The sequence below is a fragment of the Ixodes scapularis genome, unplaced genomic scaffold, assembly GCF_016920785.2.
Source record: "Ixodes scapularis isolate PalLabHiFi unplaced genomic scaffold, ASM1692078v2 PGA_scaffold10__122_contigs__length_95168666, whole genome shotgun sequence".
Classification (NCBI taxonomy): domain Eukaryota; kingdom Metazoa; phylum Arthropoda; class Arachnida; order Ixodida; family Ixodidae; genus Ixodes; species Ixodes scapularis.
The window spans coordinates 94,419,585-94,437,947 of NW_024609836.1; the positions used below are offsets into that span (position 1 = coordinate 94,419,585).

General features: G+C 44.8%; 1 protein-coding gene across 1 annotated transcript in view; it reads left to right on the forward strand.

Moving 5' to 3' along the window:
* Positions 1-2,454: 2,454 nt before the first annotated feature.
* The window catches only part of LOC8037716, a gene marked incomplete at its 5' end in the record, with an annotated part of 28,239 nt that continues 12,330 nt past the window's right edge, over positions 2,455-18,363 (forward strand). The window contains 3 exons of the mRNA XM_040210999.2: positions 2,455-2,517; positions 12,935-13,060; positions 16,197-16,285. Of these exons, the coding sequence (XP_040066933.2) occupies positions 2,455-2,517; positions 12,935-13,060; positions 16,197-16,285 (278 nt within the window). The remainder of the gene's footprint in view (positions 2,518-12,934; positions 13,061-16,196; positions 16,286-18,363) is intronic.

Genomic DNA, 18,363 nt, shown 5'->3' on the forward strand with positions numbered 1-18,363 from the left:
GATAAACATGGGACCACTTCTAGTAGAAACAAGAAAAACAAAGCGTTTTCGCTAATTATGCCAGAAAGGTTTTCGGGCGATAGAACCAATAAAGCCAGGTTAAGCGGGCGAAACCGCGGGCGTGAAATTAGGTAGAGCTACACGCTTAACGAACTGTCAAAACGAGGAGCTGAACGACTAATCACAGCTATTTTTTTTTCATAGTTATTTTAGTATTTTGTTTTGGAAGAAGAGGAAGACCGAAAGGAAAGTTTTGTATAGGATGATCGAAAGCCATGCTTCTCGACACGACCCTGAGGTCACGCCGCTGTTGTGGCACACACCTTGCGAGGGCAAACCTGGACCTGTTTCTAAGCAGCGTGTTGGTTCATACTCAGTCTTGTACACGTTACTAAAATAAAGTAATCGATTACAATTACTATTACTCTTGGCTAAAAAGTATTCGATTAGATTACTTGATTACTCGACGGCAAAAGTAATTGGACATTACTTAAAGAAGTAATCGTTACTTCTCCGATTACTTTATTGTGTGAAGACGTATCTTTAGCGCTCATAACAATGAACTAGTTCTAACCTATATTTCACATTTGCACAAGTATTGAAGAAGAAAAACTGGCTTCCTCTTCGTGGTCGTTGCACCTTCACAATGCGGACAGAAGCATAGAATTCGTTTGAAGCCGTTTAATGGTTTGGACATGCGCCAGTGTGTGTGTATGTGTGTGTGTGTGGGGGGGGGGGGGGGAGCTTTAGGGGGTTCTAGACCTTGTTAAGCTTGAGCAAGGGTTGTCGCTCAAATTTGCGTCGTTCATTTTATTATTCACATGTGGATGAGCTCGCATGTTCTACAAAAGAGCAGCAGCTCCAGGATTTGAAACAGATCATGTGTAGTATCCATTAGCGGAAGAGATCGCCCCGACCACTTCTCAACTCGAAACATTGCTTGTCACAAAGACCACGTAGGGGAAATGGGGAAATATTTCAACTGCCTTTGTTATATTTTGCATCCGCTTTAGGTATTCTTCGGTTCTGGTTCTCCTACGGGCTGCGAGTAGGTACCCTAAGCAGGATTTTTTTTAATTTTTTTTATTTCGGTGTGTGTGTGTGAGTGAGGGGGCTAGTTTGAACGAAGGACTCACAAAGCTACATTCTGCTTCCTCAAACTTCGCCCTGAATGGCCTTTGTCACGCACTGTGGCTTTCCTGGGGCTTCCCACTCCCAGTCCCAGCTCGAAAAAAAACAAAAAAACAGACATTCCACAGAAACTGTACATAGAAAGAGATTGGCCTCGTTTCCTACAGCTCCGCAAAAATCTTTCTTTTTTCCGTTCAAAAAAAAAAGCAAATTTTTTTTTTTTTATAAAAAAAGGCGTGTGCCGGGGGGGGGGGGGGGGTCCCGTGGACTAATTGTAACGGTTACAAGTAATTTTATTACTTCAAAAAGTAATCAGATTACTCCTGTGATTACTGCCTAATAAAAGTAATCAACTGATTACAAAATTACTCCAAAAAGTAATCGATTACAAGTAATTTGATTACTTGTAATGCGTACGGTACAAGTCTGTTCATACTGCACCACCTTACGAATGGAAAAACCGAACAATGAGCCTCCTTCGGTTATTTCAACCTATGAGACAGGGCACTTGGAACCACGACCCACTGACCTCATGGCCTCGAGTGTGAAAGAGATGAACGCCTCTTGTACCCCGAGGTTGTATAGGATCATTAGAGTGCGATCCCACTTGCCGCCTTTTGATTGACCGAACTCGTTAAATCAGTCACAAACGATCGCTGTCCAAACTGCGCAGTATAGTTAACGCGGGAGCCTTAAAAATTAAACTATCCATTCTTATAGATATAGCATTCCTTGCGGTATGAGTCAACGCGCTGTTTACGAAACAAGCCCGCGTTTGACAACACCAGTTGCTAGAATCTGAACAGTTAGTGAAAAAGTCGACGAAAGATTCGACCGCCATGATTGGCCGGTTCAAACGCAAAGCCGGCCAATCACGGCCACCGAATTCCTCGTGACTTTCTCGCCAGGTGTCCAGATGAGAGCCTCGCAGGTGTGGGCGTGCGCGTGTGCTGAAAAAAAGGATCGTTCGCCTGATCTGAAGCGTCCGCCAACAGCAGCAGCATCATCACCGCATCGATGGGACGCCAAACCCGCGTGCCTGTCTATGAAACTTAGGAGATGAAGATCGCTGCCATTTTGTTTTACTTTCTTTCCACCCTGAATCTTTCATTTCTGCTTAGTGCCTCAACCGTGACGTCATCATTTTGTCCGTTTTCCTCCGTTTCTCGCGCAACACCCTCCAGCATCGAGTTCCTCCTTCGTCCGGAGAAGACCCGAGAGCGCGTGGCGTTGTCCGCGGTCGCCACGCTGTCACCGCATCCGCTGGTCACCCTGAGGAGCTACGTCCACAAGACGTACACGGACCAGAGCAGCGGCGCGGTGGAGCTGTCGCCCGCGGACGCCGTCGTGCTTCGGCTCAAGGCTTACGACGACGGTGTCGCCAAGGTGACATTCCTTCCGTCACCGTCTTTCGTGGCAACACCTTACTTGCCTTACACCAGACTCGTCGGTACTCTCAGAAGTAATCAAACTACTCGTAATCGATTTCTTCTTGGAATAGCTTTGTAATCATTTGATGACTTTTGGATGTACTAAAGTTACTTGGTAGGGTACGTTGTTGGGCTAGTTGGTTCATCTTAGTTAAACATATAAAATAGCGCAATAAACAAGGACAAGAAACATATAGGACAAGCGCTTGTCCTGTATATTTCTTGTCTTTTTTGCGCTATTTCATATGGTTAACTAAAGTTACTTGTAACTGTTACTATTTTCCCCTCCCTTCTTTAATGGCGTTCTTATTGTCTGTACAATCTTGCTACCTAGAAATACTTGAACCAAGACTCCGGCAAGAGAATGGCTTACCAAAAATCGTTGGATTAAGGCCATGGTCCCACTGAATGTGGCAGTTCAGGTACTTTTCGGCAGGTCATTACTCATCTCCTTTTAAATACTGTTTTGTGGGATTGATGTCATTCGAAAGGCAATGCAATCCTCTTTCATTTGATATTATGTGTGTGTTGGTTTTTACTGTTCATGCGCATTTGTAGCGTTGCGAATATGATGGCGCGGACCCTCACTTGCTCCCCTAGTTCATGTTTTATGAACGATCCATTAAAGATAACACGGTTCCAATATAGCAGTTTTGTTAAGATGATGTCGGAGCAGAATGTGACGATACACTTTTTTGGTATTTGCACTACTTTGTTTTTTTCATCCCTCCAAACATTGCCCTAAGATTGACATTTTTTAGCACAAATATGTTTTTAATGACAAGCGCTAGGACAATGAAATTAGCTACAGATGTAGTGCTTATTATTGGTGATATTCAGAAAAAAATTTAATGTTGTGTAAAAATTTTTTGTTTAGATATTTTATATCAAACGTAGCACTTTTTTGTGCTTCGAGTCATGGTACTTCAAATGCCGCTGAGGAAATAATTAAACTATGATAAAATCTTTGATAACATTTAGAGCTACAATGGTTGCCCAAGAGGTGGACGACGGCTTTTTTTCATTTTCAAAGTCATAACGCTCCAGGAGCCCTTCAAACTTACCTGTTTTTGACGCATATCTTTTTTGGACATCAAACAGATTTATTGGCATCTAATAATATTTATTGTTTGGAATAGATATACATTGTGATATATTAAATTTTCACAATGATCTTGCTTTGGTTTATTAATAGGTGTAGAGCTTAGCTAATTTTAAAAACAATTAAAAACTGTTTGGGTGTTTTGTTGCGCTACCTGGCGGATGGCAGACAAACTGCTGATTTCTAATGTTCAAAAAATTTCCGAGGGCGGCGTTGGCGTCTGTATCATCATCAATCTCCGTGTCTTTTTACCTTCACATTAAAAAAATATATTGTAAGATTTACTATCGATAAATGAATGGTTTAAGTAGTGAGTCAGCTTAATAAATCTAAGACAAATAATTACACAAGCGTAGCGTGATATAGTGTGTTCATTATTTGATATGATTGAAATCAATAAACAATAAAGACGAAGAGGAAAAGAATACACCCCAGTTCACTTCATGCCTAGAGTCACTAAGTGAGCTTTAAAGTATCGGCACTCCGTTCCCCAAAAATTGTTTTGGGCGCCGCCATTTTTGGTCTTGTTAAGAGCAAACGCAACGGCCGATCGTCATGATCCGAAAGTACGACTTCCTCAGCATTAGGTGCGGTGCTAGGAAGCTAATGGAATATTACAATGCTCTGTCGCGGGTTGTTTAAACATTTTTGGAGGACGGAAAAGCGTTTCCTGTGATTTTAGATAAAGCTTCAGATAACTGGCAACCATGATTTTAAGCCACAATATGGCCAAGTGTCGTTACTCTGAACCGTAGCTAATTTACTGGCGCAAGCGGGAACAATGAGGAAGAGGTAGGTGTCAAAAGGTAGTTGCTTGTGGAATCCACGGGGCTTACGTCATGGCCCCTCCAGGTATTACAAGCCTCTTCAACAAGAGCATGAATAATGTCATTAAATAAGCTACGCTTTAGAGTAGCGACACTTGACCATATTGTGGCTTACAATCATGGTTGCCAGTTATTTTAAGCTTTTCTGAAATCACAAGTAACGCTTTTCCGTCCTCGACTTTAAACAGTTTGCGACAAAGCAAAGCAACGTTACATGAGCTTCCTAACATCGAATCTAATGCTGAGGATGTCGCCCTTTTGAATCATGACGACCGGCAGTTGCGCCTGCTCTGCACAAGTACCAAAATGGCGGCGTTCACAACACTGTCGGAGAAGTGAGTGCCGATACTCTAAGCGCCGCTCATTTATTGGCTCTAAAGTTCCCGCGAAACTCCTTTTCCCTGACTGAAACTGAAACTAAATACGAATAATACACCATTATTATTGCTTATTTAGTTATAACCAACTACACATAACGAAAGGAGGAAGCGGCCGGGTAGGAAAACGCGGCTTTTATGCGCGACCGTTCTAACCGTCTCAAAAGAGAGAACGCGCGAACTTTCCCTGGTTTAAAAAAGGCATCCAAAGAAAAGAGGCAGCACGCTGTGTTCTTTGTTATTATGCGTCTAATTGCAAATTGTTGTGTGTATGTTTATACAGCCGGAAGTCAGTCTGCCTTAGTGGGCGTCTGGTGCCTCAGCTGTAGATGAGCAATTTAGCCAGTGCGGTACAACCGCAAACCTGGGGTCTTTAACGTGCACCACGCAGTTGGCGACGTGCGCGACCGAAAGCGTCGCTGTGGTCGGCCTTCCACGATTGGCCCAAGAGCTGACTGTGACGTCGGGAAGGGTATACCATCGACGGAAATAAGAGGAATGAAAGAACTTTAATTTTGACGGTGTTGGCAGTGTTCCTTTGAGAGCGCAATGATTTCAAGCTTCCACCATGCTATTTACAAACACCATCGAACTTTTTGTTTGCAAGGTAATGACGTCACAAGGGGGAACCATAGGAGGGCGCCACCAAAACATCTCGCCGCTAGTAGTGATACACGACCGCACGCCGGTACGATGCTCATTAAAGGAGCTGTGCAACGATATTCTGTTGGAATGTTTTTCTCTCTACACGAGCTTACTGGCACACCTGGCACTCAAGGATACTCACACGCAACGCCACTGGCCAAGAGGCTCCTTTGTTGCGGTGTAATTTCAAGGACAAAAGCGATCATTTTCATTCAATCTCTCCTTTGCAAAATTTGATGACGTAACTCGGGGATCGCAGTACACCCAAGTGACGATATTTGAATGCGGTTCATAGATTGGACCCGAGCATTGCGTGGGCACTCGATTTGGGCTCGTGACAATTGCTAGCTCGAGAAGCATTCGGGTTGTGACCCGTGTCCAATCGCTGCAACGACGACAACAGCCGAGCCATAACAATGTCTGGAACTCAGCGCGTGTCCTGCGCTTTGCCAACCCCAGCGCGTGACTGATCAACACTGGCGGCATATAATCGGCTCCAGATCACGTGGCCGCTTGTTCTGGCTGCGAGTTGAGGGGGTGAACGCTGCTCGTTTTTCTTAAATTTTTTTCTGGGACTCCTATTGCGTGGGGTGAAAAACGAACGCGTGTTTCATAGGTCATTAACGTTGGGGATCCGTTTTAAGCGGTATTTGCGCAAAGTACAAAAATTGTTGCATTGCTCCTTTAAGATCGAAACGGGCAGGGGCGGGGTGGGTTCTGCAGCGCGAGCTTTCGCTTCAAGTGCTCCGAGCTGGTGTGCGCTAGACCATGCACTCGGCCACCGACTCCCCCCCTTTCTGCGTCTAATTTATATTCAGGTATAAGTATTTGAAGATCGACGATGGACGTCGATCGTCTCGAGGTAATGTAACGTAATAACATTATATAAATAATAAATTTGCTGAAGGACTGAACGACTCAATTTTTCAATTCTTGGATTGTAATATGGCGGCAGCCTATTGTACTTACTGTTGATGAAGAGCAATACGAGGTGACGAGGTAATGATTAAATGATGAGGCTCTATAAGGACGACGATTTTAGTGGGTGCCGAACCACAACGTACAGTGCCAGACTTGTTTCAAGTATCGTGTACCCAAAGACTTTCTTCACCCGCAACAGAATATGGTAGAATCAATGAGGATGCTGCTTTACAACTGTACGTGGAACAGGAAAACTGCACTGTGCAGAAGTGCGGCTTATTCGTTAATATGAGGGACGGATTTCTAGCAGCATTCCCTGATTGACTACTTGGAACAAATGGCCTCGTTGACGTAAAGTGTCCCCGTTCCAAAAGATTCTTGAAGCGTACTTAAACCACAAAGGAGTATGAGGCGAAAAATAAGAAAAAGGAGCCTGGCGTGAAAGGTCCAAATCACCCACCATGGCTTCTACTATCAAATACAAGGGCAGTTACACAATACACAAAGAGAGTTTTGTGATTTAGTTATATTTACACTCAAGGGCATTGATATCCAACGTATTCAGAGGTATGACACCTTCTGGTCAACCAACGTAGAGCCTTCTCTACTCAAGTTTTACATGGAAGGCCCGACTTCCGTTCCTCACGTAGACGAGTTGTCCGACCGATAAAACTGCCATTACTCCCGAGCTGGGAATCTCTCGATCTTCGTTCGTAGGCCATAGTATCATGAGATCGAGGGGTGTGGCTGTTCGTCCGCCGATTATTGCTTCGGCGTTTTTTTTTACCGCGTAATATGAGACCGTCGCGTGCTGCTGGAACAAGAACCTGGCGATTCTTCACTGAACTGCTTCTTCCGTAAGCTTCAAGAGGGCATTTTTCCGTTTCGCACACCATCTGTTCTGCTTGCCCGTTAGTTGCAGGATGGTATGGTGCACTAATGTGATGCCTGATGCCGGTTTTTTTTTCTTCAAAAACTTGTTTATTTTATTTGAAGCAAGATTTGGCGCGTTATCAGAGAAAAGTAGGTAAAAGAGACCGTAGAACGTCAATGAGGTGTTTGGACGTCGTGGCAGGCGTCGTGTAAACTTCCAGCCACTTAGAGTACGCATCGACCATGACTCCGCAGATGCGGATACGTTTCGCCACCCACCGACTGAATAGTGGATCGTTTTCAGTTTCTGTTCATGATGGCGTTGAACTCAAGGAAGACTTCGAGTCTTTCCAGAAAGTTTCTGGGAACCTATACAACATCTTCCGGACCCCGTGAATCACAATATTTCGTGACGTTATTTTAGTCGTCATTAAAATGGTGAGGTAAGTACCTTAAATCGCGAAGCAGTTTACTTGACGTTCGCTTCCACTGGTGTCTTGGAAGATTGAGTCTACTGAGCGTGCACTCCTGCAGAATAAATTTTCATTGATAGAATATTGACACGTCAATCAACATTTGATTCCTTCTTGGTAAGATTTATCGCGAAAGCCCGTTACAACCGCCGAACCGCATCTCCCTATATCAGAGAACAATTTATACCCAGCCTGACATTCTCGCATACAGTCGTTTGCTGGGCCACGCTAGTTGAGCCAGCTGAGCACAGCTGGCAGCGGCGCGAGCAAGGCCACGAGGGGAACGTGATGGTGCTCGAGCCATCCCACTGTGAACCAATGTTTCGGCCACCCCACGGGTGCGTGTCGCCATCTATTGGTTGAACTAACGCCTTGTTCAAGATGGCTGCCGTGGGACCGCAGCCTTAAGAAGACACGCGCAGTTTATAGTTCGCTGACTTTAATTTAATAATGGACAGTACAAAAAAAAATACCTTTTTCAAAACGGCAGAAAAACCTGCCGTTTTGAAACTCTGAAGTATAATTGGAAAATTATCTGTTACTTTTTAAGTAACGCCTAATTACTTTTTTCCCAAGTAATCGATTAATCTAATTGAGCAGGTTTTCCACACAACAATAATGCGAACGATGACTTTTTTTTTCTTCCAAGTAACGTATGCAAGACTGCTTCACAAGCTACAGAAATTTCCGAGTGAACACAGCACGGTGTTGTCGTTTTCGGAAAAGAAAAACTCGTTCTTTCGTTGCACGAGTTCAACCAATTGAGAAGAACCACTCTATAGTACGTTACAGGTCAAGAAGGTAGCGGCAAATGTTCCTCAAAGGGAATCATATATCCCTCCGCCACCTCCGCATCCAATAGCGTCCCATCGTTTCCGTGACGTCGTGACTAACACGGGAGAGGGTTTTGCCTTCCTGTAAATATTTGCTTTATCTTTCGACTTTGTTTTAGCATTGTGGAAGCCACGAGAGGGAGATTAGAGTTTTCCGCCTCCGACGGAAACAAATACGACTTTCGGGGATTAGCTTCCCCCTCCGATGGATACAAAGGCTGCTTTCAGGGGCTCGCTTCCCCATCCGATGAATACGAAGGTCGCATTCTTAAAAGGTGGGATCGGAGACAAGTTGGAATCCATTGGAGCGGACCAAGGAGCGTTTCCAGTGAACTCTTCTTTCGATGGCGGAGGGATTTGAAACGGGTGCATCACGCTTGTGGGAGGAGCTTCTGTAACCGACTAGAGTCACTCAGGCTTCAAGAAGCGCAGGGCGCGGCGACTCCTAAGCATCTTATTATCGTTCCCCACGACCAGCCAATGAGATTGCAGCATTGCCCGATGAGAACGCCAAAGAACCAATCACGAAGCAGGAAGCGAGAACATAAGCCGCACCCCGCGTTTCTCCGTGACTATGCGGGTAGAAACTGAGAGAGAGGAGGAGACGGAGATCGGCACAGGGGGGCGTCAGAACGCAAAGCTCTGGTTGGAATAATTAGGGGGGACCTAAAGCTCTGTCTCCACTGCACTCGTCGAGCACGTTCGCATACGAAAGCGTTCATTGTTCTAACGGGGGTGGCGAGTGCAGTGGCGAAAAAAGTAGCTGAATTGTATGGCCATTGATTGGATGGTGGTACAAATCATGCTTCCCAATGGCCGAAACGATTTAAGGAGGATCAAGGATTACGTAAGAATATAAGAAAAACTAATATAAAAATTAGACGAAAACAAATTAGACAACAAAACGAACCACATTTTTACGCGTTGCTGGAGATGGAAATGCTGCCCTTTAAAGGAATACAGAGTTGAAATTTCTAGCTCACAAAACAAGGCTGGACGGATAGGTGGGACGATGCAAAACCCCAAAAACATCACTCATACTACGATGTCTCTAACGGATCGCCGTATTTTTGGAAAAGAGTTGCGCGAATATTGAACACGGCCGACGAGGCAAGGCACGTCACGATTCCCATTCCCTCTCCTCCTCGCTACGTGTCGTCGAGCTGGTGAACCGAAGCAAAGAGGAGAGAAGCGAGGCCGCTTTCCCTCACTCTCAAATTCTCCCGGGGGACAATGACGTCAAAGACCTCGCTTGATCGCGCCCTTCTTTTCCAAAAGTACGGCCATTCGTTTGAGATATCGATATATGAGTGATGTTTTGGAGTTCGTAGCGTCCCGTTCAAGGCTTCTGTGGCCTTATTTTGCATAATTTACTGAATTTACTTTTTTTTTTGTTTCAAGTGGATACAAAATTGGTTATGAAGCTATAAACACGCAAACGAAATCATATATGGTAAACGAACTCGACTTGTTTGCCAACCAAGTAAGCATAATGTAATCTCAACCAATTAAGCGCATAAAAGAACAGCGGTTAAACCTCATTAAAACAGGTATAATGTTACTCGCTTAAAACTCAACGCTTAAAAAAACGATCAATGCTATAGAGCGGAGAATGAGTTAAGTACATTCCCTAAATGAAGCAGGTAGCGATGTAGCTTCAGAGAACCGCAAATAAAAAACAAATTTAAAACAAAAACACACCAAGCTCCCGGAAGTCTTGGCAATTAATTTTAGTGCGTCGCGGCGAAGCAGCAGTACCCCACAAGTATTGATCAGATGACGGAGGCCATTAATAACCCAGGGAAACTATTAATTTGCCTCGTCGACGGGATGCAGCTTATCTCTCGCCCAAAGTCGCCGTAATGACCCCGACAAGAGCGTGTCTGTAGCGCCAGACTTCACGGCGTGCCATCCGTACGGTTACTTTGGAGCTTGCAAAAATAGTTTACGCGTTTTTTTATTTTTTTTTAGGTTGTTTCTTTGTAGAAGTTTGTATCTTATAGTCGTATACAGTGTGCGAGAAAGGTATAGTGTGAGAAGGACTTCCGCATTTATTTTTCATTTCACTCAAACAATTTCGTATCGACTTTAACGAAACATTTTAGCCCCCTAAGCTCAGCTAGACTAGAATAATTTATGACATTCTATATCCAACTTTTATGACATTCTATATCCAACTTTTCACGCTGTTTTAGAGCTGCGCTCTAAAACAGCGTGAAAAGACGAGGACCAGCAGACGAAGAGGTAATACGTACACCGTCGCATTACGAATATAGATTCATATTGCGTGCCGCTGTACGTATATCAAGCAGTGTTGCGGAATGGGTACCCCCATTCCATATTCCATTCCATTCCAATTCCATTCCGGGGAATTAGAGCTTTCGATAATTCGATTCCTTTCAACTCCTAGGAATGGGGACACAGGACCCATTCCCACTCCTAGAATGACTGAATCGTTCCATTCCATTCCTTTAATTCCGAAACCAAAAAATTGGCTCTTGACAGATACATTGTGCTGCCGGCATACGCACTATAAAGCTGACATTATCAAACGCCTAGACAATTGCAACAAAATGCAAAATGCCTAAAAAAAGCACTAATTTTACTAAGCGGAGCGCTGGTGTCACAAAGTCTTTGTTAACATTGTACTGCAAACATCCAGAAAGCCCCTTGATATGTCATTGCTTGTTTAAAACATCGGTCTTTCGACCACGTGGCTCGCAACAAACAACAAAACGTAAATCCACTAAACTTTTTTGCCAAACATTTTTGCATTTGTTTTCTAGGACATACGCGGCCAGCGTGTTTGTTTGATAAGACCATAAAAATGTCCAGTTCTTGCGTGGCGCAGAAATAAGCTATATTATGTACTGTATTCTCCAAATACCTGCACAGCAACACGGCTAGTACTCTGCTGAAAGCGACTCCATGCACAGTGGCAGGAACACATCCTCTGAGAAAGTACAACCTCTACGGCGCAGCACGAGGGACCGTGTAGACCATGTCACGAAACTGTCTTTCTGCAGGTCTAGTCAGTTCGGTCACTTGACAAGAGCGGTGACGACAATCCACTTCACCTTACGATGGACCCCAACAGACAGCACGAGAGCCATCGAAACCAAACGAGTGCCTTCTGAGTGCCTTCTGAATACAAAATTAGAGAAAAATCTTACGTTGTTGCCAGACTAAATGCTTTTCAAGTCAGTCACCGCCCATTTTTCGCGAATAAAAGGCGCTCGGTTTTTCAGGTTTTTCTTCTTCTTTTGTTTTGAGTCCACGGCCCGCGGAATGAAATAGTGCTTCTATTGAAGTCATTCTTTTTGAGAAAAATTTGCACTCTTCGCTGTAAATATAAAAAATAACGCTTTTTTCTTTTTGCAATTAACGATTGAAAACAAAGACGAGCGAGCCCCGTTCACTTCGAAGAATCGCCTGACGAGCCTACATTGATTTCACGGTCCACCTGAGTCAGACGCTGGATTTTGTTTTCAAAGTCTCAGGCGTCGCTGTCATCGGTCCCGGTGTGAATATTCCTCGATATTTTTAATTAATTTGTGCGGCACGCAAGTGCTACTTCGCGCTAAAACTTCGTCAACGTACCTTGAAGACATTTGAAATCTATTTGAAATGTTAAACTGAACATCCAAATCGTCTTCATGGTCCCTTTAAAGGGACCATGAAAGGTTTTTTTTTTTACTATCTCTAAATACTACTCAGAATCACATGCTAACGTTAATAACCGAATAAAGTTGCTTTAGTTTCCCTTGCTAAGGAGTGTGGCAGTTGCCAAGTAAATTCGAGAAATATCAGCATCGTTCATTCCCTCAACTCGGAGCCAGAACAAGCGGCCACGTGTCATGGTGCCTATCCTATGCCGCCAACGGTAATCATAGCCACGCGCTGGAGTTGGCAAAGTTGAAAACGCGTGCTGAGCTCTAGGCATTGTTAGAGTTCGGCTATTCTTATCTCCCGAGGCACTGATTGTCCCAGTGACTTAGACGTAAGCGTTCGTAAGGTAATGTAAGAAGACGATGCTGTGTGAACCAGACTGGCGACTCAACCGCAAACTCGAAGCGGTTGCAAACGCGGTCGCCAAACGATGCAGTACACATTCACGCGCACTTGATCATGAAAATGAGCGGATCCGCTTTGCAGTTGCGATTCGAACACCAATCTGAATGTTGCCTTAACGTCGGAATATGACGCTGGGACGTAAGGGCTTTTTCATGGAGATGAACCTATAAACACATTCTGTGCGAAAAAATATAATATGAAATGGCTGCACATGATGTGATTGCAGCGCGTTCTCTTTCTGTTTGCAGGTCACTCTCAACGACAGAATTTTGTCCTTCCGTCAAGAAGCGGACCTCGAAATCGACAAATGTCAGTATTTCTCCATCGTTGGCGATGTTTTCGTGGCCTCCGTCAGCATCTTCAAGCCAGAATGGGTAAGATATACTGTGCACCATGTGGGAATCCCAGTGAGTAGTAGAATTGGTGGACTTTTACAACTAACTGGGCGACAGCTAGCGCGGTCTGGCGGTTTCAGAGGTACTCACGCAGTCTTCCTATACGTTCAAACACTAAAAAAAGAAAAAAAAAAGAAATGAATGTAGCTTTTGACGAGATTACTACGGAATGGCGTCACTTTGAGATGCACGCTTTTTCAGAAGCGCGTTCGTTGTCTTCCGCTGTGATAACACACACCACAGCGGACTATAGCAAATAACACTCACACCTTACACACGAAAAATAAAGCAAAATTCAAACAAACCGCGCTGACTGACAACTCTTTTTATATAACTTTGTCTTCTTCAACCTCTAGCACCACCGAATTTCCCAATTCACGCGCACCGATCTCCTAGATGCCTAAAAATGTTTTCTCTTTTTCTGTCAGGTGTAAAGATGGTGTACTTATACAGTTGTTATAGTTCCTGGCGATATGTTCTGCTTCGATAATTTCTCGAGTTAATTGGTTTCTGTTCCTGCCTAAAATTGTACAGGATGGCAAGTGAACGCCGCACCCACAATCCCGGCAGTGTATGCCTAGATGCCCTGAGTTGGCTCTGGAGCTGTTGTTGTTGTGTTCCCAAAGCCTATCGTTAAGGCATCGTCCGGTCTGACCAATGTACACTTTCCCGCACGAAAGGGGAAATGAGTACACCACTTCATCGGCACACTCACATTCCACAGGTTCTCCCATGGAATCAAGAAAATTGCAAACAAGTTCAACATCACTGTCGTCTTTACTGCTCCCAATAAGCTTGGCAACTTGTGTAAACAAGGCAACTCACCTGATTTCCACCGAACAGTATGCTGCACCGAAAACCATCAGAACAGGTTCGTTGAGTGTGCCGATGAAGTGGTGTACTCATTTCCCCTTTCGTGCGGGAAAGTGTACATTGGTCAGACCGGACGATGCCTTAACGATAGGCTCCGGGAACACAACAACAACAGCTCCAGAGCCAACTCAGGGCATCTAGGCATACACTGCCGGGATTGTGGGTGCGAGGTTCACTTGCCATCCTGTACAATTTTAGGCAGGAACAGGAACCAATTAACTCGAGAAATTATCGAAGCAGCACATATCGCCAGGAACTATAACAACTGTATAAGTACACCATCTTTACACCTGACAGAAAAAGAGAAAACATTTTTAGGCATCTAGGAGATCGGTGCGCGTGAATTGGGAAATTCGGTGATGCTAGATGTTGAAGAAGACAAAGTTATATAAAAAGAGTTGTCAGTCAGCGCGGTTTGTTTGAATTTTGCTTTATTTTTCGTGTGTAAGGTGTGAGTGTTATTTGCTATAGTCCGCTGTGGTGTGTGTTATCATGTGCAACCAACTCACCCAAGCTGCTACGTTAACAAGATACCTTCCGCTGTGCTTTAGTTGCGCGTTCAAACTCGAAGCTCACGAGGCACTGAAGTGTTATCAAAAATAGGAAGCTCGCACTGGAGCTGCGACAATCGAAAGACCTCCCTGTTGTTCTCATCCTGCTACTGATTATTGTCAAAAACAGATTGAGAACGAAGCAGAAGCTACGCTTCCAGCGCCCCGAGCGTTCCATATCCTTTATTACATCTTGGCGTCTCTGGGGAACGCGCTACAAAAACACGACGAAAAGCTCGAAATGAAACTTCTCTTCACTTTCTTGGGTATCTGATTTGCAGTGCATATATAAGGATCGTAGTCAAGTTTTTTCCCCCCGCCCATTTATGTTTTTATTCCCTTCCTGGTGACTCCAAGAACAGAATGCGTGCTCCAACAATTGCGAAGAGCCGCATGGCGTCACACGGAACTGAAGTTATATTAAACTGTACTACTATGAGTCTGAACTTTAATATCTATATTATCAGCATTGATAGAAAAAGAAAAGCTGGCTAGGTGGCGCATTCCGCTGCGAGCAGAGCGATCTTTATCGCTCAGTCATGTTTCATCCGCTTTGTCACCTAGCTTCTTTGGACTCGGAATTGTTGCACCTTCCTGCCACATTTCCACAGTGATGACGCTGCGTAACGCTGCGCAGTTTGGTGTTTAAAGAGGAATACAGTCTACAGAGTTCTAGGGAGTCTTCCCAAGTGCGCGGGTGCAACCGTCGCATCACGGGAGCGGTGCTCAAAAGAGGAAAGAGCCGATGGTGCTTTATCTACGTTTAATTAAAAAAAAAAAAGAAGCTAGTTTGCTAAAGACAAACACAAATCACTGTCCGACGCTTTGCAAGCGTGAAGCGTTTATTCCGAGATGTGCAGTCCTACGAGGTTCACGCTCTTTTACTGGGAACTGGTGGTGACCTTATGCTATGAAATGCGGGGCCTAGAACGCATTTCCGACTTCTGGTGTTTTCACCGCGTCCCAAGAAATGCTCCCGCGATTTCCGCCTGATGACGTCATACAAGTGTCACGCTGTCGATGGCCGCGATCCTGGCGGTGTCACAGCAGCAATGGTAGAAGCGGCAGACGTCTGTTCTGCTGCAGGTCGCGCTCCAGCTTGACAGTACACGGAAGCTTCGGTAGTCCTGGGTTGGGACTTCGTGACGACAGCGACGCTGGCGTTCGCTCGTACTTTTTTACGGGGACTTTTAACAAAAACCGCCAGGATCGCGACGTCCGACAACATGGGGGCACGCCGGCTACTGTGACGTTATTCGCTGCCATTTGTGGACCACTTTTGGTATATACGATGAATAGGACGCAACACACCAGTTGGATACTCGTTCCAGGCACCACACTTCTAGGAGATTTTTTTTTTTATAAGGGAGAGGTTTAAAGCATTTTGCAACATTTTCGCCATGTAAGTAATCGTGCTGTATGTATGTTTAGACAGCCGGAAGTTAGCCTGCCTTAACGTGCGATTTATCTCTCAGCTGTAGACGAGAAACTTATCCAGCGCAGTACAACCGTTAGCCTGGGGTGTTTAGCGTGGACCACGCAGCAGTCATACACAACCGCACACGCCGGTACGATGCTCATCCAGGCCTGCTGCTTCAGCTAGATAATCACCTTTTCACTTTCATATTGCCGCCATGAAAGTTCCCTATATTTTGTGTGACCGAGGACCTGTGTTCTCCTTTTCTCCTCAGCCCGACCACATGCACGTAACCCTGGGAAACCAAATCGCGGCCGGTTATCACTTCACGGTGGAGGGAACCGTGTCACCGACCGCTGACAAGTGAGAACAGGCCACATGGATACGACGCTCAATACCTCCTATACGCACATTTACCTCAAAAACCGTAGTAGAAATTTTTTTACCGGACGTTATTAATCTTCTCGTTCCAGTGTTGAATCAAGATATATGTAGTTGCATCTTAGATTAGCGGCACGTTATTTCATCGAGACGTACACGCTTCAAAAGTCAAACTCATCGCTTCTTTCAGACAACCATATCTTGCGAGAACTACTTCGTGCAGCGTACGAATAACGCGCAAAGCGTCACGAGGGATGGAGTTTCTACGTCCCTTTTCCGGAGGGCAGAACGGGTGCTGATTGGAAACGAGTGCTGCGTCAGCGTTCGGCGGGGACTCCTGTCCAATCAGTGACGAAACGAGCCCTATCCGAGCGCTGACGTAGCAATCGTGTCCAATCAGAGCCCCGCTCTGGCCTCAGGTTGCTGACGTAGAAACTCCAGTACTTTACTTCGATAAGAGCTGATGAGACGAAGTAGACATAGTCAAAAGCGCGCCGTCATTGTGTTTGTTATGCTTCCTTGCGTGCTCTATCATCTCTAGACCAATCATAAACAGAAAAGAATGAGTGACTTGCGTTTTTGACGTTGTTTGGTTGGTCCCATTAGCTTGTAGCGTTGTCTGCGTCTGGATTTAAGCTGAAACGAAGTATAGAGCCTTCAAAAGAGAGTGAGTGTGCAGGCGAGCTGGTGATAATTAATCGTGATGTCTAAAACCCAAGGTGAGGAAAGAATAGGAAACTTTGAAGTCGAAGAAAAAGGGCACAGGAGAAGACGTCTGAGACTGAGATGTCTTCTCCGATACCTCTTTTTTTTTTTTACGTTAAGGTTTCCCATTTCTTCCTCACCACTCTCTCGGGTTTGAGACATCATGAGCTGTGTTGTCTGGGAGCTTTTGCCAAATGTTCAACCTTTCGAAGTGTCAGTCGGGAGTTTGGAGGCGAACTCTCCAGAATCGGGACCCCACCAGCGTCGGCTGCTACCGATTTCGTAATGTCGTGTCTACACTCCACCTTTTTTTTCCTCTTCATATTTTTTTTAATAATTTATAATACCAATGAAAGTGACTCATAAAATTTAGGACGTATATGCCGCGTTTACGTAAATATCCTTTATTGGATGATGTAAAATACAATGTCACAGAAAGATTATTGCGCAGTAAATATTGGGTTTAAGGGAGTGGGCGTCATTGGTCATAACAAAGGTCAGTAAAACGACGCACGCTGAAAAACGATGCAGTATAAGGGTGTTAAAGGGGAGGTGCAAACATTTTTGTGCTTTGTGGACATATAGCTAAGAGCGAATTCCTGGCGTTCTTAAACTATGGAACACGCGTTAGCTTTTCCCCCGCGCAATTTTAGGAGCAGAAAAAAATAAATAGAAGAACGAGCAGCGACTTACCGCTTGTCAGAAGTGAATTATTAATTTTTTTTATCAGAAATCTCTCAGCTATTGATTACTTTCTTACTTCTCTGTCCGAGTAACTCGATGGGAAATCACACAAGTTCTAGATACAATAGAATTACTGGCAATCGTTATTTTTGAGGCAGTTTAGTTGTTTTTTTCCCCTTCCGTCTCGATTCCTGCTTGCGACCGCCACGCCACCTAAGGGCATAAAACATAGCACACGTGCCGACGAGCGATCGACGTAAAGAGCTCTAGAAGCAGCGCAGTGGGAACGGGACAATGAAAGAACACACAACGACAAGATATGAAAAACATCGAACACAAAAATGAAACGTCGATACGGACGACAGCAGATACGCGCGTTACGGTGTCGTCGGTGTGCACTGTGATCCGAAACGGAGTCTTTGCCAGTGTCGTAAAAAGAGCGCTTGCCAAACGACAGGTGAATACAGTGCGGCACGGAACCACCAGGGGCGTTTGAACGGGTTTTACGACACAACCCACGGGCGAGAAGGATGGAGCGCTCGTTAAACACACGTTGACTGAGGGCTTATGCAAAACAACAACCCGCTTATTTCTTTTCCCTATTTCATTTTTCTCGTTCCTTTATTGCTTCACCTAAAACCCGTCAGCCCATTCTGGCAGTAATTCCGAAG